At 44.5% G+C, this 17,881-nt stretch overlaps 1 protein-coding gene across 2 annotated transcripts in view; it reads left to right on the plus strand.

The window, feature by feature from the left end:
- The window catches only part of CEMIP2 (cell migration inducing hyaluronidase 2), a 92,483-nt gene that overhangs the window by 35,880 nt on the left and 38,722 nt on the right, over positions 1-17,881 (plus strand). For both annotated transcript variants that reach the window (XM_075560550.1, XM_075560549.1), the window contains exons 5-11: positions 695-864; positions 6,981-7,169; positions 9,215-9,384; positions 10,583-10,792; positions 11,148-11,353; positions 11,498-11,567; positions 17,126-17,254. In XM_075560550.1, the coding sequence (XP_075416665.1) occupies positions 695-864; positions 6,981-7,169; positions 9,215-9,384; positions 10,583-10,792; positions 11,148-11,353; positions 11,498-11,567; positions 17,126-17,254 (1,144 nt within the window). The remainder of the gene's footprint in view (positions 1-694; positions 865-6,980; positions 7,170-9,214; positions 9,385-10,582; positions 10,793-11,147; positions 11,354-11,497; positions 11,568-17,125; positions 17,255-17,881) is intronic.

The raw sequence follows: 17,881 nt of genomic DNA on the forward strand, positions 1-17,881 counted from the left end.
TTGTCAACAAATCTCTTACTTTACTAATCTGAGGCGAACAATTTCACATGTTGTCAACAAATCACCGATTGTGCTTCTTGGTGTGGCTACCTCTCTGCTAACCCCACAGCCCCTTCCTCCAGAATCAGAGACAGAGTAACTAACCAGTCAGCAAGGTAACAATAAGCCTACTTGTGCTTACTTACTAAACAGTAGTAAACAGGCTCACATTTCTCACCGGTGAATTACTAAGTAGGAGTAGCTATGTAAGCATAAGTAAGCCGGTGTTTACCTCGCCTTTAGGGTACAAGGTGCCCCTGGGTCTAAAAGCACTGATATTGGTTGTAAGCTCCCTGTGTGATTTTTAACATGCACTTAGACTCAAAAGCATGCAGGTGATAATCACTTTAAAATAAGACAACTAACTAGAGCAGTGGCCAGAATCATGTGTGATTAAGATGGGCGTGCAGGGAGGAAGGCGCTGAGTCATAGAAGGTGAAGTCATTGGTGCTACAAAGCTCGACTGGCAAGTATTTGGGGGTGCATTTCCTTGTGTGATGCTGGCTGCTCAGGGGTGGAGGATCTTGACAAAGGTGGTAGCCACAGACAACAATGAGGTTGAGACTGCAGCGGCACCTACCATGACATCCGTGTCAGTGGTTTGGCTCTGTATCATGACAAATAATGACGTGCACACAATTTTTTTTCCTTTTAGGCAGGCGTGGGCTCTAGTTGGCGTCATTGATGGTGGCAGTACGTCTTGCAGTGAATCTGTGAGGAACTATGAAAATCATAGTAGTGGAGGGAAGGCTCTTGCCCACGGAGAATTTTATACCTTGGATGGCCAGAAGTTTGCTGTGACAGCTTACAGTGAGTGGGTTGAAGGTAGGCAAACACTGTTGGTCCTCCTGTAGGGCAATGGTAAGTATCCTGAAGGCGTGTCGTAGTCACATGGTCGTCTGTGTAATTGGATTTCTCAACGAGGTGAGCGTGAAACCTGGAATCTTCTTATTGCACTTTAGCTTATGGACACAATTACCCTTTCTGAAACTGATTGGTTCCAGTTTGAGCACTCACCACCCCACCCCACCCCACCGATTCTTGCGTGTGGGAGCAGAGTTCACGAGCAGAAATGCTATTTGTTTGCCTTGTGCCGACTGCACCTATCTGGGTGTGCCAGAGTGCGCTTTGGGTCGTATTCTTTGACAATGAACACGATGTTGTACTTTGGATCGCCACGTCAGTAACTGTAACTGCAGACACTTGCTGTCTAATGCAAACTTCTCATTCCCCACCCCCACCCCCGCACCCTATGATTCTGCTAATATAGACAAATTGAAAAATACAGAGAAGTATAAAGAAGAACATAAAACATCTTAGCTCTGACATTCAGTAATCATGATTTTGGTGCATGATATTCAAGTTTTTTTTTTAAACTGTATCCTCTTGTATATATCCCCCTCCCACCTCATTAAAAACAAAAAACAAACCTTCTTTTCTCTCCCTAAATCACATATTGTTATGTTCTTAAGCCTTTCAGTTTTCTTCTTCAAAGCATTGAATTGTGTAGTATGTGAATTATACGTCAATAAAACTGTCCAAAATCTTTTCTTCAGTAAGTCCAGCTCCCATGTATCAAACTCTATGCTAATTTACTTTTGAAACCTTCTACTGGACTCAGGCCAGAGCTGCGTTTATTACCTAATTACAATGATGATTCAAATGAAACCATTTCGCTTCTTTAGTTTACGTGATGGTAACTTTTCTTACAGGGAAAATGTAAGCTGTCCAGCCCTGGGGAGGGAGGCCTCCTCTTTTTACCTTTTTCTTGATGCTTACTGTGGAGTTTTTTACTGACAGGGAGCCAGGGGGTCCTGCTGGGGATAGGTGTTGGGCTGGTAATGTCCAGGTTGGTGGTTCGAGCCCACCAGCGGCTCCTAGGACGAAGGTGAGACCCTCTGCTCGTGTCAAGATTCACGGTCTCAGAAATCCGACAGAGCAGTTTCTCTCTCTTTTCGTGTTGGCAGCAGTCAGAATCTACTTGATGCCAGTGGATTTAGTTTGGCTTGAAACTGGCTGGAAGCAGATTCTCTGGTTTCAGAGATGAATTGTCAACCCCAGAAAGTGCTTGGTCATGACACTTTTCACCCAAGCAGCACAGAAATAGTGTGAAATGGGTAACCAAGAGATGCATGTATAATTGTGTAGTAAACTATCGCTGCCTTTCCCAGGCAGCAATTTAGCAAAATCTTTCCTAACATGGGCCTGCGGGTCCTGTCCCTGCTCTTTCACTCAGCATCTAACTGTGGGCACGAGATTTTCACTTCCTACATTTCAATTTCCTCATGTGACAAAGGAGCATAAAACAAACAGCCACAAGCTAATCTACCCGCTGGGGCTGCCCCAAGCAGCGCGTGTGAAGAGTGTGAATTTCCCGACAGCACGTGTAGAAGTCACTCCAAGAGTATGTAGGTCTTTAGGCAGACGTGGCTTGGTTGGGTTATGAAGGGGATATTTGTATATCACGTAGATTCAAGAGAGAAAATATTTTGCTTTCACACAAAAGGAATAAGTAAACAGACCTCCTGGTTTCTAACAAGGATTTTGTTCCCTCCAAGCAATCCGCTGGGTTTGGGGTGAGGGAATGATAGCTTACTTTATTGTGGAAACTGGGATCAAGTCCACGTTTCTGATCCCCAGACTGGTGCTCTCTCTCGCATCCTGTGGCTGCTGCTGGCAGAAAGTTCTGGTGGAAGGCAAGCATTTGCAAACAGGAATTGGGTCTTGCACAGCGCGGTTGGTGGTACTGGATCTGTAAGCCAGATTCCAAGCAAAGCATAACTACCCACAGCCTTTGAGTCAATAGTTCCTTTATGGGAAATCCTGCTGTCAGTTTCACATTTCTGGAAGTGAGAGAATTCTCGTTATCTCTCTTAGGATATTGTTTGTGTCCCCTGCCCTGACTGATTCCCACTTTCTGGAAGAGAGAGAAATTCTTTTCAGGATGCAGTGAGGATAAACATTTCCTCTCTCCTTCTGAGTTTCTGGGGCTAGTAGGAGGTTATACTAGGCAGGGTTTTCTTCCAAAGCCAGCACAAGGGAGGGATTATTTAAATGGACACTAGCTTCTCTATGTAACCCTTCACTTTTAAAAAAATATTTTTTGATTTGTAAGAATTTGGATAATACAACATTTGCCAATTCAGCATTCTTCAAACCAACGATTCCGTTTTAAAAGAGATTATTTCCAAAACTTTTTCAAGTCTAAACTTTACTGCCTGCTCCCCATGCTTCCCTTTTGAGTGTCCTTGAAATCTCATCTGGGCAAACTGATGTTTCTTGTTCGTTCTTTTTAGGGGAATTCTTTTTGGGTCCATATTTAAAATTTGAAGTTCTGATTCTATTTTGATGTCTCAAGATTTAAAAAATAAAAAAAAAGATTTAAGAAATTATCTTTGTTTTTATTTTGTTTCTTGGGAAAACAGATGATGCCCCAAGCCAGAAAGTCAAACTCACTGCCATCATGTTGACTCTGACACAGAGCGCCCCTACAGGACAGATAGAACTGCCCCTCTGGGTTTCCAAGACTGTAACTCTTTACGGGACTTGAAAAACCTCCTCTTGCTCCCGAGGTGTAGCTAGAGGTCTCGAACTGCTGACCTTGCTGTTAGTAAGGAAGCAAGGCCATTGCGTAAAGGTTAGGAAATGGAGCTTGAGAATTACATTAGCATTTACTTCTGGGCTTGCTCATTTTTCAGCTGCTAGTCAGCCTCCCTGAGCTTGGATTTCCTCACCTTTACTGTCTAGAATGCTTTCTATCTTTTGAAGTTGTCTGGAGCAAGAAAGATAATTATGTGTGTGTAGGCTCAACAGCGATTATTTCATTTTACTAAGAGAGTTATTACCATTAGTATTTTTTTGGACAAAGCTTGGAGGCGCTAATATCTAGATGTAAGAATCGTATTATAAACACACTGTACATTTACTATTTGTGTGTGTATGTGTGCGTGCACTTTGTAGAAGCAGACACGTAAGAGTCGACCAGACTCTGAAAGACTGATGTAAACCTAACCCAGCTTAGGTTTGCTCAGGTTGGTTGACTCCAGGCTCTCACATTAGCTAGGAGAGTAAGTCATACAGGTGGCCCCTGCCTGGGGCTCCAGTTTATATATCGAGCACACAGCTTTGTTCCAAATGAGACATTCGTCTCACCATGTCTGTGCAGCCAGTGGGTGGCTGCAGACCAGTCCTCTTAGTAATATACTTGTCTGATTCTTGTTGTGGTGCCTGTCCACCCCCAACCCCAAAGATCCAATGGTTCCCAAGGGGATTTGCTGGACCCGTTAAATTCAAGGCAGAAAGGTCAGCTCTGAAGATTATGGCAGCTGTTTTGGGGATTTCCAAGAGGTAATCAATTCCCTTGATCGATTTTACTCCAAGAATACAGGACAATCATGGTGACCTATGAAGCAATTTTAAGAAAATTGGAAACTGCATTGGTGAGAAAAAGGCCAGTAAAATTGTGCCAAGGCATTTTTTTCTCCATCATGGCGGTTCACCCACTCAACCCTGGAAGGTAGCCTGGCTGGTCCACAAGCAGCACCACTGAGAAGCTTTCCCCTGTTGACCCTACTGCCTTGATGTCACCCCTCTGACTTCTTTTAGTTCCCAACCGTCAAAGATGCTTCAGAGGAAAACAATTTGAGTGCCCCGAGGATATAAAGACTGTTGTCTACACACACACACACACACACACACACTTCGGGGAAGTGTTCGTGAGATGGAAATACCACTTTTAGATAGAAATGTACAGACCTAGGTGAAGGGCATGTCAACAAACAGCTTTGCATTTGATAGATTTCTTGGATCAAGGATTCGGCTATTTCTGTAGTAATACTTTTGACTTACCCGCGTAGGTTATCCCTGGGCCATGCCTGATTTGCTCTCCTTTTGAGGAGACTTGATTTTTCACGATGTTTCTGCTGACTCAGCATCGTAAAGTGATACCAAAGTAGTGTGGCCACTAATTAAAGAGAACTGAGGGAGAAGTAGAGCGGTTTATTCAGTCGACCTCTCTGAATACACTGGTTTTTCTTTCTTCATTAGTGGTTTGCCCTTCCTTCTCATCAAATCTCTCTCTTTTTCCATGAAATCAGTTGTTGGCTTCTATCTGATTGAGTATAGATGTGTCCGTGGTGGAGAAGATGGCTCAACTTTCCAATGTTTGTCTGCCAAACTGTGAGGCACTGTGTTTTAGAAGAAGGTATGAGGAGAGGTCGGTCAGGCGCAGGTCCTGGATGGCACAGTGTCGTGCTGTCCTGGGAAGCAGCCACGTGGGAGAAGATCACAACCGGGTCTGACTCAGCGCACATTCCAGATCCAACTTGGGAACGTTGGTCAGATTTTCAATAAATACTCATGCACCTGTTTTAGGAACCAGGTACAGTAGCAACTCACCATCGGAGGCACTCTGCTGCTGTCACTAATATAGGGACCCAGGAAGTGAGCTATCCTAACACCCTGGAAACTGTGACTTATATTACAGCTTACACATACCGCACAAACACCCCCCCAACCCCTCCTCCCCCACCCCCCACAGGAGAGTAACAGACATTGCTGATGGGGAGCAGATACTTCTTTCCCCAGGAAGGGGGAGACCCAGGCAACAGGGAAAGCTGGCACAGTCTTGGGACGCAGCATCTGCAGAGCGATCAGCTTGAGAAAACCAGGTGAATCACAAGCAGCAATACAGTCATTCAGGAGAGTGGCTGTGTGGAGAATTTATAGGGGCCAGAGCATCCTAGGTGTCTTCTGTGAGCCCTCAGGGTGGGGTGATGGCCTTGCTTCTGTCCCTGGCATTCACCAGACTCCAGCAGGACAGGCCCTCAGGACTGCATGGGTGTGGTAACTAGCTGTGTTCCTGGTCCTCTGGGCACACACGCATGTCTGTGCCCGTTGGCATTTGGTACAAAGGGTCAAGGATGTCTCATCACACTGGCCTTTTGTTCCCTGATTTTGCTAAATGATCTCCGTTACCGCCTGCAGGGTAGGGATATGGGTCCTGGGCACTGCTTGTTCATGACTCAGCTTCCTGTGTAGGCTTTGCGTGAGGAGAATGGGGGCACTCTGAAATGGACACGACTTCGAGTGATCACAATGTGCACTCGCATCAGATGGAATCATTATAAGAAAAAGAAAAATATATATTGCTGCCATCAAAGATCTTTAGAAGTCTTTTGGGATGAAGGAGCATTTGCCTGAATCTTATCAAAGGGATCCTATTTTGGTTGGTGAGAAACATTGGAAACAATATTCTGGTAAAGAATAAAGCTGGAATAAAGGCACAGAAATAAAGGATTGTCTAAAGGCCAGCTGTTATTTGTAAACTAAGAAAATCTGCCAATGTCCTATTGCCTGTTCTGCACTTGGGTCAAAATAGAGCACTGGATACTTATTGTGAATCAGTTTTGTGCTTGGTCAACTTCTATGTGAATCATAAAGTTGCATAGAAACTGAGTGCAGCATGAGAGTCTAGCAGTGCATTGAAATACAACACAAGATTTGGGAATCAAAAGGCCTTCTTAAAAATGATTAAAGAAGTAAGTGATTAGAGAATAGTATACTGAAGTTAGAGCTTCTAGCCCATTATGGCCAGAGGTACCACATCGAACTGGGTAGAACTGTTCCAACGTTGTCGAGGACTCTAAATCTTTATGGGATCAGACATTCCTCTTTCTCCCCCAGAGCCATCAGAGGGTTTGAACCACTGACCTTGTATGCAGCAGCCCATGGCCCAGCAGGGCTGCTTCTCCTGAGGACAGGGAGCTAGCTATAGCTTTAATTTTTTTTATACTTAGTCTCAGCAGAATGACTGATCCATGGCTGGCATTGGTACAATGTTGCTAAATTGTGTTTCTTTTAACGTTTGATTTGCGACTCAGTACAGATGTTAGACAACAGTGTCTGGTAACGCACCCTTCTCTTTCCTGTTTTTCGTCTAGGTGTCTCTTTTTCAGGCTTCCAGGTGGAGGTTGTGGATGGAGTGATCCTGCATTTGTTGGATGACGTGAGCAGCTGGAGGCCCGGAGACCAGATTGTGGTAGCGAGCACAGACTATTCCATGTACCAAGCTGAGGAGTTCACGCTACTGCCCTGCCCCGAGTGCAGCCGCTTTCAGGTCAAAGTCAAAGGTACCAGACTGCCAGCACATATCATATAAACGTACACTCTTCTCCGGATGTGTTCCAAGAATCCTCCTCCTCCTCCTCTTCCTCCACTGAGCTCTTCACCATGGAGCGCATAGGATCTACACTCCAGAGCATAAGTGATCCAAGTAGTTCCTGACCCACAGTTTTACTGTGAATGATGTGTAGCAGACAAAATACTGTTTCTGGACTCCAGTTTAATATTTGAAAAAAAGAAGAAAGATGGATACTTGCTGACCTGATCGTTCAGTCTTTTTCAGTGTCTTATTCATTATCAAATAATAGCAAACCAACTCTCAGAGCTACTTTTTAAAGACGTCTTTTATCTATGTTAAAAAATTCCAGGGATTTTGAGTGTCCACTTGCTTGTCGAAAGAGCAAATCTTACTAATACTTAAAATGCAGTGCAAAAGGTACTTTGTAAACCTATGCTAACGGTGACTATATATCTCTAACCCCAACTCCACCAGCCCCACCACTCTCACCATCACACACACGCCTTGGTGATGTAGTGGTTGCGTATGGGGCTGCTCCTCCTCTGGAGAACGATGGGGATTTTTATTCCTGTAAAGAGTTAGTGTCAGAAACACACAGGGCCAGTTCTAGTCTGTCCTACAGAGTTGCTGTGGGTCAGCATCGACACAATGGCAGTGAGTTACACATGGACATTTGTTTTCATGAATGGGCAGTGCACAGAGGTTCTGTGCCATACACTGTGTTTACAAATCGTTGTTTTACTAGGTGCTTACTCTGAGGCTGGCACTTAAGGCAAAGCCTGCTTGTGTTTCACCCTTTACACCGCTTCTCCTGCCTCTGGGACAAGACAGAGTTCAGTGACTGTTTCAGTGAGTGCTCACTTCATGGGTAATTTAAAGCATTGAAGTGTAAGGGAAACTTTTCCGCTACAAAACAAAACAAAACACAAAACAGGAAAATTTACTTGTTGCTTTTCCTCTGTGCTTTATTCAGTGTTGTACTTTTCCTCCTCAGCATTACTGACATAAGCAAAGCTTAATCAAAGAAATAGGTAAACAAATAGTGCCATCTGGCATTAATTCTTTGTGGACATGGAAAATTTCACTCTTGTTAACAAGTCTTCATGGAAATGACTTTTCACAATTTCCGTTCCCATGATTTACTTATCTTTCTTGTTGTTGTTCTGAGTTGATACTCTGGGCATCAGAGGGAAAGCTCATTGTCAAAATGCGTCTACATTTCTAATCCGAATTTGAGTGCACACTACATTAAAAGTAAGAAGAGCTGCGAAAGACTAGCGCTTCTGTGCCGTCAGCGTCCACCTGCACATTGCTGTGTCATGGAAGTAGCTCCCAGCTTCCGGTCCAGCTGCCGACGTCTGCAGAGCCCTTTGTCTTTCTGGATTGGCCGTGCTTGTGGGTCTTCGCGTGTCCTTAGGGAAGTGGGTGGGAGAAGATTACGCGGACAGGACTGAGGGGAGAGAGACTGGCTTATTAGCCAGATACCAGGTTATTCGAGGTGTCTAAGGGGAGAGAGCGTGCTACAAACCCCCAAGCAAAGCCCACATCCATCCAGTCCGTCTGGCTCCTGGTGACCGCGTAGGATAGAGTAAAGGTTTTCTAGGCTGTGTTACGGCAGACGGAGGCTGCCGCATCTTTTTTGCTGATGAGCAGGTGCAGGGTTTGGACTGCTTTCCCCGCTGTGCCACCAGGGCTACTGTGAGAATGTTACTAACCCACTGCCGTGGACTAATTCTCTCTCCTGGGACACCAGACAGGGCTTCTAAGGCTATCAAGCTTCACGTGAGCGGGCAGCCTTCACTTTCTCTTTCAAGCACAGTGGTCATTGGGTTTGAACCGCCGACCTCCTGGTTAGTAGTTCCCTGCTTATCCATGAGCTCCACCAGGGCTCCTTTGAGAACAGTACCAGATAAGACAAAAGGATTGATTCCGCCCTGGGGGGGTGATGTAGGAGGAGGAGGGATCTCTTTAAAGTACGAGTCATGTGTTTTTTGTTCTGACATCGTTTATCCCCCATTTCCTCACGCCAACCAGAAACACCGCAGTTCTTGCACATGGGAGAGATTGTAGACGGTGTGGACATGAGAGCCGAGGTCGGAAGTCTGAGCCGGAATGTTGTGATCCGGGGAGAAATGGAGGACTCGTGCTATGCTGAAAACCAGTGCCAGTTCTTGGACTTTGATACGTTTGGGGGGCATGTCATGGTATGTCAAAATGGTTGCTTAAATACTTCGCAGAGGGACCGGTCATGTTCCGGAATGAGATTTCTACAGCTGTAGAAGGGAAATCTTATTTCTCTCTCCAAATGATAATCAGGCAATTGGATGAACCAAATATATGGACAAAAAGTTCACAACCCTTGACATTCATATGCGATCTATAATATTCAATTGAGATTATTAATGAATGACATTGTGGTCACATGCACTTAGAACGTCCCTAAAAAGCATTTTTGTATGCAGATCTTGATCTGTTTCATTCAACACATGTGTTGAATAAATGGCAGATAGTATAATGTGGTCCAGTGGGCGGCCTGGAGTCTACGTGTATTTTAAAATTAGTTTTGCTGTGCCGCAGAGGCCGTGGTCTTGGACATTTTTTTCTTGCCTTAATTTCTAAAATATTGATCCATGTTTTTCCTTTGTTTCTAGCCACATGGTTGAAAACCCAGGGTTTAAAAAACATTAAGTGTGCTTAACTTTGGGACCATGAAAGAAGTTTTAAAGGCAAGAAACAAGATCATGGACTGATTAAAACACTGAGGGAACATTTAGAAATAACCATTCAGTACAAATGTGATGGACACAATGGATGGATTGTGATAAGCTGTAAGAGCCCCCCAAAATGATTTAAATAAAAAAATGAAAAACAAAAAGGAAATAGCTATTCAACTGTAGTAAAGGAGGTAGAAATGAAGTAACAAGGGCAAGACTGGAGACGGCCAAAGTGCTACACCAAATCAAAGGACATATAGGGACAGAATTTCTTGTATTTTCTTTATTCCTCATTAGAGGCTTTTTTTTTTTTTTTGGCTACTTAAGACTTTCACTGTATAAAGTGAAATTGTTATAATATTTGTTCAGTTAGTAAGCATGGTCCAGGGACACAGGATTCCAAAGAAACAAGTGTTTTAATAGACACGCTTCTTCAGATGTTCACAATATATGCGTATATCTAATTTATTTTATACATAAGTATGCAAGGGTGCTTGTATTGGTTAAAAGATAATGGCGTTTTAACTTTTAACTCAAAAAAATTGAGTTAAAAGATAATGTTTTTTTCCCCCACATACTTTTTGAAGCTTCTTTGTATATATTTACATTTTAATTTAGAATATATTTTTGTTTGCTACTTCCTTTTTCATGGGATCATCAGTTTGATTCCTGATACTTTGTTTTGTAGATCAAGAAAAATTTTACTTCGGTCCATCTTTCATATGTGGAATTGAAGCACATGGGCCAGCAGTCCTTGGGGCGGTATCCTGTGCATTTTCATCTGTGTGGTGATGTGGATTCTAAGGGAGGGTACAGACACGGGACATTTGTGGATGGCCTGGCTATTCATCATAGCTTCTCCAGATGCATCACGGTGCACGGGACGCATGGATTACTGGTAAGCAGACTGGATATGGACACGCATGGTACTAAAGCAGCTGACTTTCCTTGACTACACGACTTCCCAATTGTGTACCGATAAACTGTCCCCCTGCACGCTTTGCTGCTTCGTGCCCCTACTGAGGATCATGTTTTTCTTTCTGAATGAGGCCTTCTTTTTCAGCCCTCCCCTTCCCCTTCCCAAATTATCCTCTTCAGAGAGAAAATAAATCCTGGCACTTGACTTGCGCTCCTTCTGCTAAGATTGAGACGTCTTTGTGCATTTGTACTGAGCATGCTATGCTGAATAGCACTTGTTCCTTAAATCGTAATCCATCTTGTTACCAACACATTATGTACTTGTATTTCTGCAGATAAAAGACACCATTGGGTTTGACACACTGGGCCATTGTTTCTTTTTGGAGGATGGCGTGGAACAGAGAAATACTTTGTTCCACAATCTTGGGCTCCTCACCAAGCCCGGCACTCTCCTCCCCACGGACAGGAACAATTCCATGTGTGCCACCATCCGGAATAAAGTATTTGGGAACTATGTCCCTGTGCCTGCCACGGACTGCATGTGAGTGCCTGGCTCAGGGAGAGGTCACGTGTGCTGGTCAGCGTGTTTGACTTTCGGGGGTGGAAAGCCGTTTTGGGGGAAGTTGATCGTGGGCAGGATTTTTCATGAAGAATGTTTAAATCACCTTAAAAAAATGCCTTGCAGGGCGGTTTCAACGTTCTGGATCGCTCATCCCAACAACAATCTGATCAGTAATGCAGCTGCTGGATCACAGGTAAATAAGATTAAAGTGCTTCCAACTTTTTTTTTGGTACTGTTCATGTTAATAAATAATCTGATTTCTATGGATGGAATGGAATGAGGACTTGGGTGATGTGTGCCAATGGGACCCAAGCTTGATCCTGCTTTTAGATAGAGCACTAGAGTAGTTGAGAGCAGGAAATGAAAAATCACTTGTTCCACTTAGTGTGTGTGAGGCTGGTTAGATGCCAAGTGGTGGGGAGATGTGGATGAGTTTCTGGTTGCCTTGTGCCATTCGAAGAGTGGAATTTTCTACCATTTTACTTTTCTTTCTTTTCTTTTTTTCACTTCTTTGTTTTATTATTTTATTTTTTAAATCATTTTATTAGGGGCACATACGATTCTTATCCCAATCCATACATATATCAGTTGTATAAAGCACATTTGTACATTCGTTGCCCTCATCATTCTCAAAATATTTGCTCTCCTTGTAAGCCCCTGGCATCAGCTCCTCATTTCCCCCTCCCTTCCCGTTTCCCCCTCCCTCATGAACTGAACCTTTGATAATTCATAAATTATTATTTTGTCATATCTTACACTGTCCGATATCTCCCTTCACCCACTTTTCTGTTGTCCATCCCCCAGGGAGGAGGTTATATGTAGATCCCTGTAATCGGTTCCCCCTTTCGACCCCATCCTCCCTCCACGAGTGGAATTTTCTTGTACTGTGGAGAGTTTTTCTGACTTCTCCTGCTTCAGTCCTGTGTGGCTGAGTATCTGGTCATTTCAGCATCTAGTGTTGACAAAGAAAGCTTTGCTCCGGGTAAATGGATCCTTCAGTAGCACACAGTGGCAATTGTTCCCCTGGTCAGGGGCACACACGTCCCCTGGCTGAGTACTGCGGTCATGGCCACTTGAGAACTCCATCGCCTTACTCACGCAGCTGGATTCTACTTGTTGGTAGTTGCTGTCAAGTTCATTTCGACTCATAGTGTTCCCCGGTGTCCAGTGTAGAACTGCTGCATAGGGCTTTTGAGACTGACCTCTTAGTCACAGCTCACCAGAGGTGTCTTCTTTGGCACTTAACCTCTTGTGCCATCATATGTTTTGAATTGTTTTAGACTCTCACTTAGATACTTAAATGGAAGGGTTAATTTAAAGGGATAAAGAACTATTTGGGATGGCAGAGATCTTCCGCAGATAAGTGTGGATAGATCTACATTTAACATGAATGCACTTTAAAACTGTTAATTAGTGGTAAAGTCGGTCTTTCAGGTACTTTATAATTAAACCTGTATCTGTGCTGAAAACAACAGTTCCGGTGGTGGACTTTGCAGTGATACCTGAATATTTACTTCTATTTTTATATCATATTTAGTCAAATTTTCAAAGGGGGAGCACCCCAAACCCCAAACAAACAACTTAACATTGTTTCCTAAGATGAAGTAAAAGATTTGTCAAAGGGGATGTTTGAGATAACTAGAATATAGGCATCCCTGGTTGGATGGGTGGATGAACTTGAAAGCTGTGATTTTCCTAAAATATGTAAAACAGATGTGCAAGACCCACATCAGTGAAAGATTCTTATGTGACAAGCAGATGCCTGGACCTTTCATCAGCTCAGATTTTTAAAAATCATTTTACTGGGGACTCATCCAACTCTTATCACCATCCTTACATACGTCAATTGTGTAAAGCACATTTGTACATTCTTTGCCCTCATCATTCCCAAAACATTTGCTCTCCATGTAAGCCTCTGGCATCAGCTCATTTTTTTCTGCCTCCTTCCCCGTTCCCCCCTCCCTCATGAACCCTTAAGAATTTATAAGTTATTATTTTGTCATATCTTGACCTGTCCAACTTCTCTCTTCACCCACTTTTCTGTTCATCCCCCAGGGAGGAGGTTATATGTAGATCCTTATAATCAGTTTCCCCTTTCTATCACTACCCTCCCTCCACCCTCACAGTATCGCCACTCACACCACTGGTCCTGAAGGTATCATCTGTCCTGGATTCCCTGTGTTTCCAGTTCTTATCTGTACCAGTGGACAACCTCTGGTCTAGCCAAATTTGTAAGGTAGAATTGGGATTATGATGGTGGGGGAGGAGAAAGCATTTAGGAACTAGAGGAAAGTTGTATGTTTCATCGTTGCTACACTGCACCCTGACTGGCTCATCTCCTCCCCGTCACCCTTCTGAAAGGAGATGTCCAGTTGCCTACAGATGGGCTTTGAGCCCCTACTTGGCACTTCCTCTCATTCACAATGATAGGATTTTTTGTTCTTTTGTGCCTAATACCTGATCCCTTCGACACCTCATGATCACACAGGCTGGTGTGCTTCTTCCATGCTGAGCATGATAGTGGGACAAGAGGAAAGTCAAAAGAAATAGAGGAAAGAGCTAGGAGGCAAAGGGCATTTATAGAAGTCTAAACACAGGCATGTACATATGTAAATATATTTATATATGAGGATGGGGAAATAGATTTATGTGCATACATTTATATGTTTAGTATTAAACTAGCAGATGGACACTGGGCCTCCATTCAAGTATTCCCTCAGTGCATCAGCTCAGATTTCTATTCATTAATTTTCATCTAATATTTGTTGAGCGCACATGAGGGTCATGCGCAGTGTGCGCACTGAAAGATGAATTTTGGGGTAAAGGTGAGCCGAGAGATTGACAATCAGTCTATTAAACACTGATACTTTGTGGTCTAGACCTGCGCAGCTAAGGCACACATTTCTTTCCGTTGCTTTTTGCAAACCCTGCACTGAAGACCCAAGTAAACGGCCGCCAGTTCATGAGACAAATGAGAGGTGGGCTTGCACATGTGCTTACTGAGGTCTTGGCCCAGTTGGGGGACGAGGAGGAAGCAGGTCTCTTCCCTTCTTGTCTCTCGTGTGGCCTTCCTTTCCCTTGTGGGAGGGAGTTCGTGTCTCCTTAGAACCACCATGCCAGCAAAGTTTGTATTTTGACACGGTTTTTCCTCCCCAAGTAAATCAAGCCCTTTCTTCTTTAAACCTTTCCACTGCCTTTGACAAGGCTCTCTGCACCTGGTTTAACACCAGTGTAGGGAAGAGGGGCTAGAAAGGGAGAACCGATTCCAAGGATCTATATGTAACCTCCTCCCTGGGGGACGGACAGCAGAAAAGTAGGTGAAGGGAGATGTCGGGCAGTGTAAGATATAATCAAATAATAATTTATAAATTATCAAGGATTCACGAGGGAGGGGCAAGCGAGGAGGGAGGGGAAAAAAAAAAGAAAAATGAGGAGCTGATTCCAGGAGCCCAAACGGAAAGCGAGTGTTTTGAGAATGACGAGGGTAACGATTGTATAAGTGTGCTTTACACAAATGATGTATGTGTGGATTGTGATAAGAGTTACATGAGCCCCAGTAAAATGATTTTTAAAAACCCACCAGTGTGTTTCACAGGAACCAGCTGTCCCTTCTACATCGCCACTGCCTGCCTGGTGCTTCTGGGGCTCTGGCACGCAGCCTTCTTTTCAGCCTCCAAGTCTTCTTCCCTTCAGTTTTGTATGCACCGGAGTTGAGACGACACACTTTGTTAGGAGGGTTTGCTCTTAAGATCCATCTGTTCACTTTAATCGTGGGGAAGAACGTCCAGCGCGGCCTTTCTTTTGCTAAAGACACGTGCTTCCCATCATTTCTTCCCCTCCGGGTTCCGCCGACTGGCTTCAGCACACCTCCTCCAGTGCTTTTGACGGTGCTGCTTGTTAATGTTCCCCACTCGGTTGCAGCTCATGGGGCCCTAGGTGGAGATCAGACTGGCTCCCTGGGGGGTTCCTTCTCCCCTGGGTGTGCTTGTACTGCCAGAGCCTGTTTGCACATCCGTATACGTGTGTGTAATGGCGTTGTCCCTGGAGAAGGACATCCTGCTTGGTCGAGCAGCAGGGCAGCAAAAGCGGGGAAGGATGGCTGGATGGACCCAGTGGCTACAACAGTGGGCTCGGGCATGGAGACAATGTGAGGAGGGCGCAGGACCAGGGGTGGTTCTTTCTGTTGGGCATCAGGTCACCGTGGGTTGGCACGGGCTCCATGGCACTAAGAACCACAGCAGTGCTGGTGTGTGCTGTCCAGTCCATTCCAACTGAAAGCAACCCAGTGGGGAGCGCTGGTGGTACAGTTGCTTGACTGTGAGCTAACGTGCCAGCAGTTTGAACCACGAGCCACCTCACAGTACAAGAGGTCTGGCAGTCTGCTTCCACCAAGGATACAGCCTAGGAATCTCCTCGGAGCAGTTCAAGGCTGTCACACAGGGCCCTGTGAGTCGAAGTCTTCTTTGGAGCACTCAACAGTAGTCGTCTTTGGGGGAGCAGATAGCCAGGTCTTCTCGGAGCTGCAGGCCGATCCCGACAGCCAGCGTGTTCATTCAAGCCTGTGTCCAAGCATCACAGGTCCAGGGCTCCTGCGAACTCAACTAATACACAATCACTGCACACGACGAGCGGGCTTCAAAAAATCTGCGGGGAATTTGAATGAAAAACCAATGGACATTTTCCACCAACATACTGGAGCCCCTCATTGTATTTTAGTGATCTGTGTGCTTTTGATTAGACTACACAGCCCTTGAAAATCATTTTACTGTGAACCTGTGCAGACACCAGCACCAGATGCCATGAAGTTGACCCAGACCCAAGTGGACTCCATGTGTGTCAGCGTAGAAGGCAGTTCCAAGGCTTTCTCAATGGCAGATCTTTAACACTTTAGATCGGTCAAGCCACCTTTGGGTGGGACTCAGACCCCTAGCCTCTTAGTGAACCATTTTGTACCACTGGGCACAGATTGGGCAAAATAAATGTTTGCCAAATCTCCAAGACTTCCTTTTCATACTGTACGTGTATGTTTTAACACGTCTAATTGCATCTCCTTGCTTTGCCCTTCACACGAAGCGGGTTTATAATTGACTTTAAAATAAAAAGCTGTCAGAGGAATTAAGAATATGTATTTCCCTCTTCAATCCTTTATTTGGGTGTCAGTCCTTTTAAAACGTTCTTGCTGCTCCTCGTAAGGTGAGTAGCACTGAGAGGGAAGAGGGGAAATTCAGACTGAGTAGAATCCTGATTGACGCATGTGCTAATGGCAACAATGTGAAGAAGGACCGGAAGGACATTGCAACAGTTCGCAAGAAGTTAGAGAACTCTGCCCGGTTGCAGGAGGGTTGTTTAATAGGCACGATCCCGCTGTTGATCAGCTTTGAGGTAAACGGGAAATAAAAGATTCCTGAAGGCTGTGCTTTCCTAGGTACAGTGCAGGCTCCTTTCTGCCTAGCGCCTGCAGAACACTTGAAAGAGATGACTGATGAACTATTATTTTGAAAGTAAAGTTTAGAATTGGCCGACTATTTTCTCGAATCCTTTAAGAAATTTCCTGTTCACAATGAAAGTGTGCATGGTACAACTGCTTTGAGCGAGCCAGATGTGCCCACCACTTTCTGTAGGGATACTTAACCCGAACCAATGAAAACGTGCATCCAAGAGATGAAATCTGACTGCGAAGCAGGACGTTCATGCGGCTGATTCATAGCGTGGCTTCATAAACTGAACCTTCTTGTCATTTTGCCTTCCCAGGATGCTGGAATATGGTATTTATTCCACAAGGAACCTACTGGAGAATCCAGTGGATTGCTGTTCTCAGCTAAACCAGAACTCACACCTCTTGGTGTGTTTTATAACAACCGAGTCCATTCAAATTTTAAGGTAGGTTCCTACATTTCAGTAATTGTTATAGATGCTTCCTCTCCTTTGGAGACCTAGGAAAAGACCTACCCCTGTGGGGTCCATGTAGACACACACACACACAAACACACACACACACACACACACACACACACACACACATACCGCTGTGGCACATTTGGGACACATGAGTTGCACCATGATTCACAGACTTCTAAATCCTTTGCTCCAAGTCTTCCATTTTATTCTCGAAAGCTGCAGCTGGTGTCTGGTCAGCCAAATATGCGAATCGAAGCCAAAGCAGGGTTTGAAATAGCTGAGTGTCTTGCGATTAGGTAAGAAAACAAAAAAAGAACCACATGGTTGAACCGGAATTTTAAATTAATTTTTTAAATGTGTGTGTGCACGTATCAGCAAGAAACAGTCCCCGGAGAAGGACATCCAAGACAAGACTGTCAAGGAGATGGATTGACATAGTGGCTAAGCGATCGGTTCAAACACAGGGCAGATGTAAAGCATGGTGCAGGCAGGGCCTAGCAGCATTTCTTTCTGTTGTAAATAGGGCCACTCTGCATCAGTGCCAGATTGGCAGTTCCCGTAAAGGCAGACACACCCACGGGAATCGCATGCTGTTGGGAGACAGACAGA

This window comes from Tenrec ecaudatus, chromosome 10, assembly GCF_050624435.1.
Source record: "Tenrec ecaudatus isolate mTenEca1 chromosome 10, mTenEca1.hap1, whole genome shotgun sequence".
NCBI lineage: Eukaryota > Metazoa > Chordata > Mammalia > Afrosoricida > Tenrecidae > Tenrec > Tenrec ecaudatus.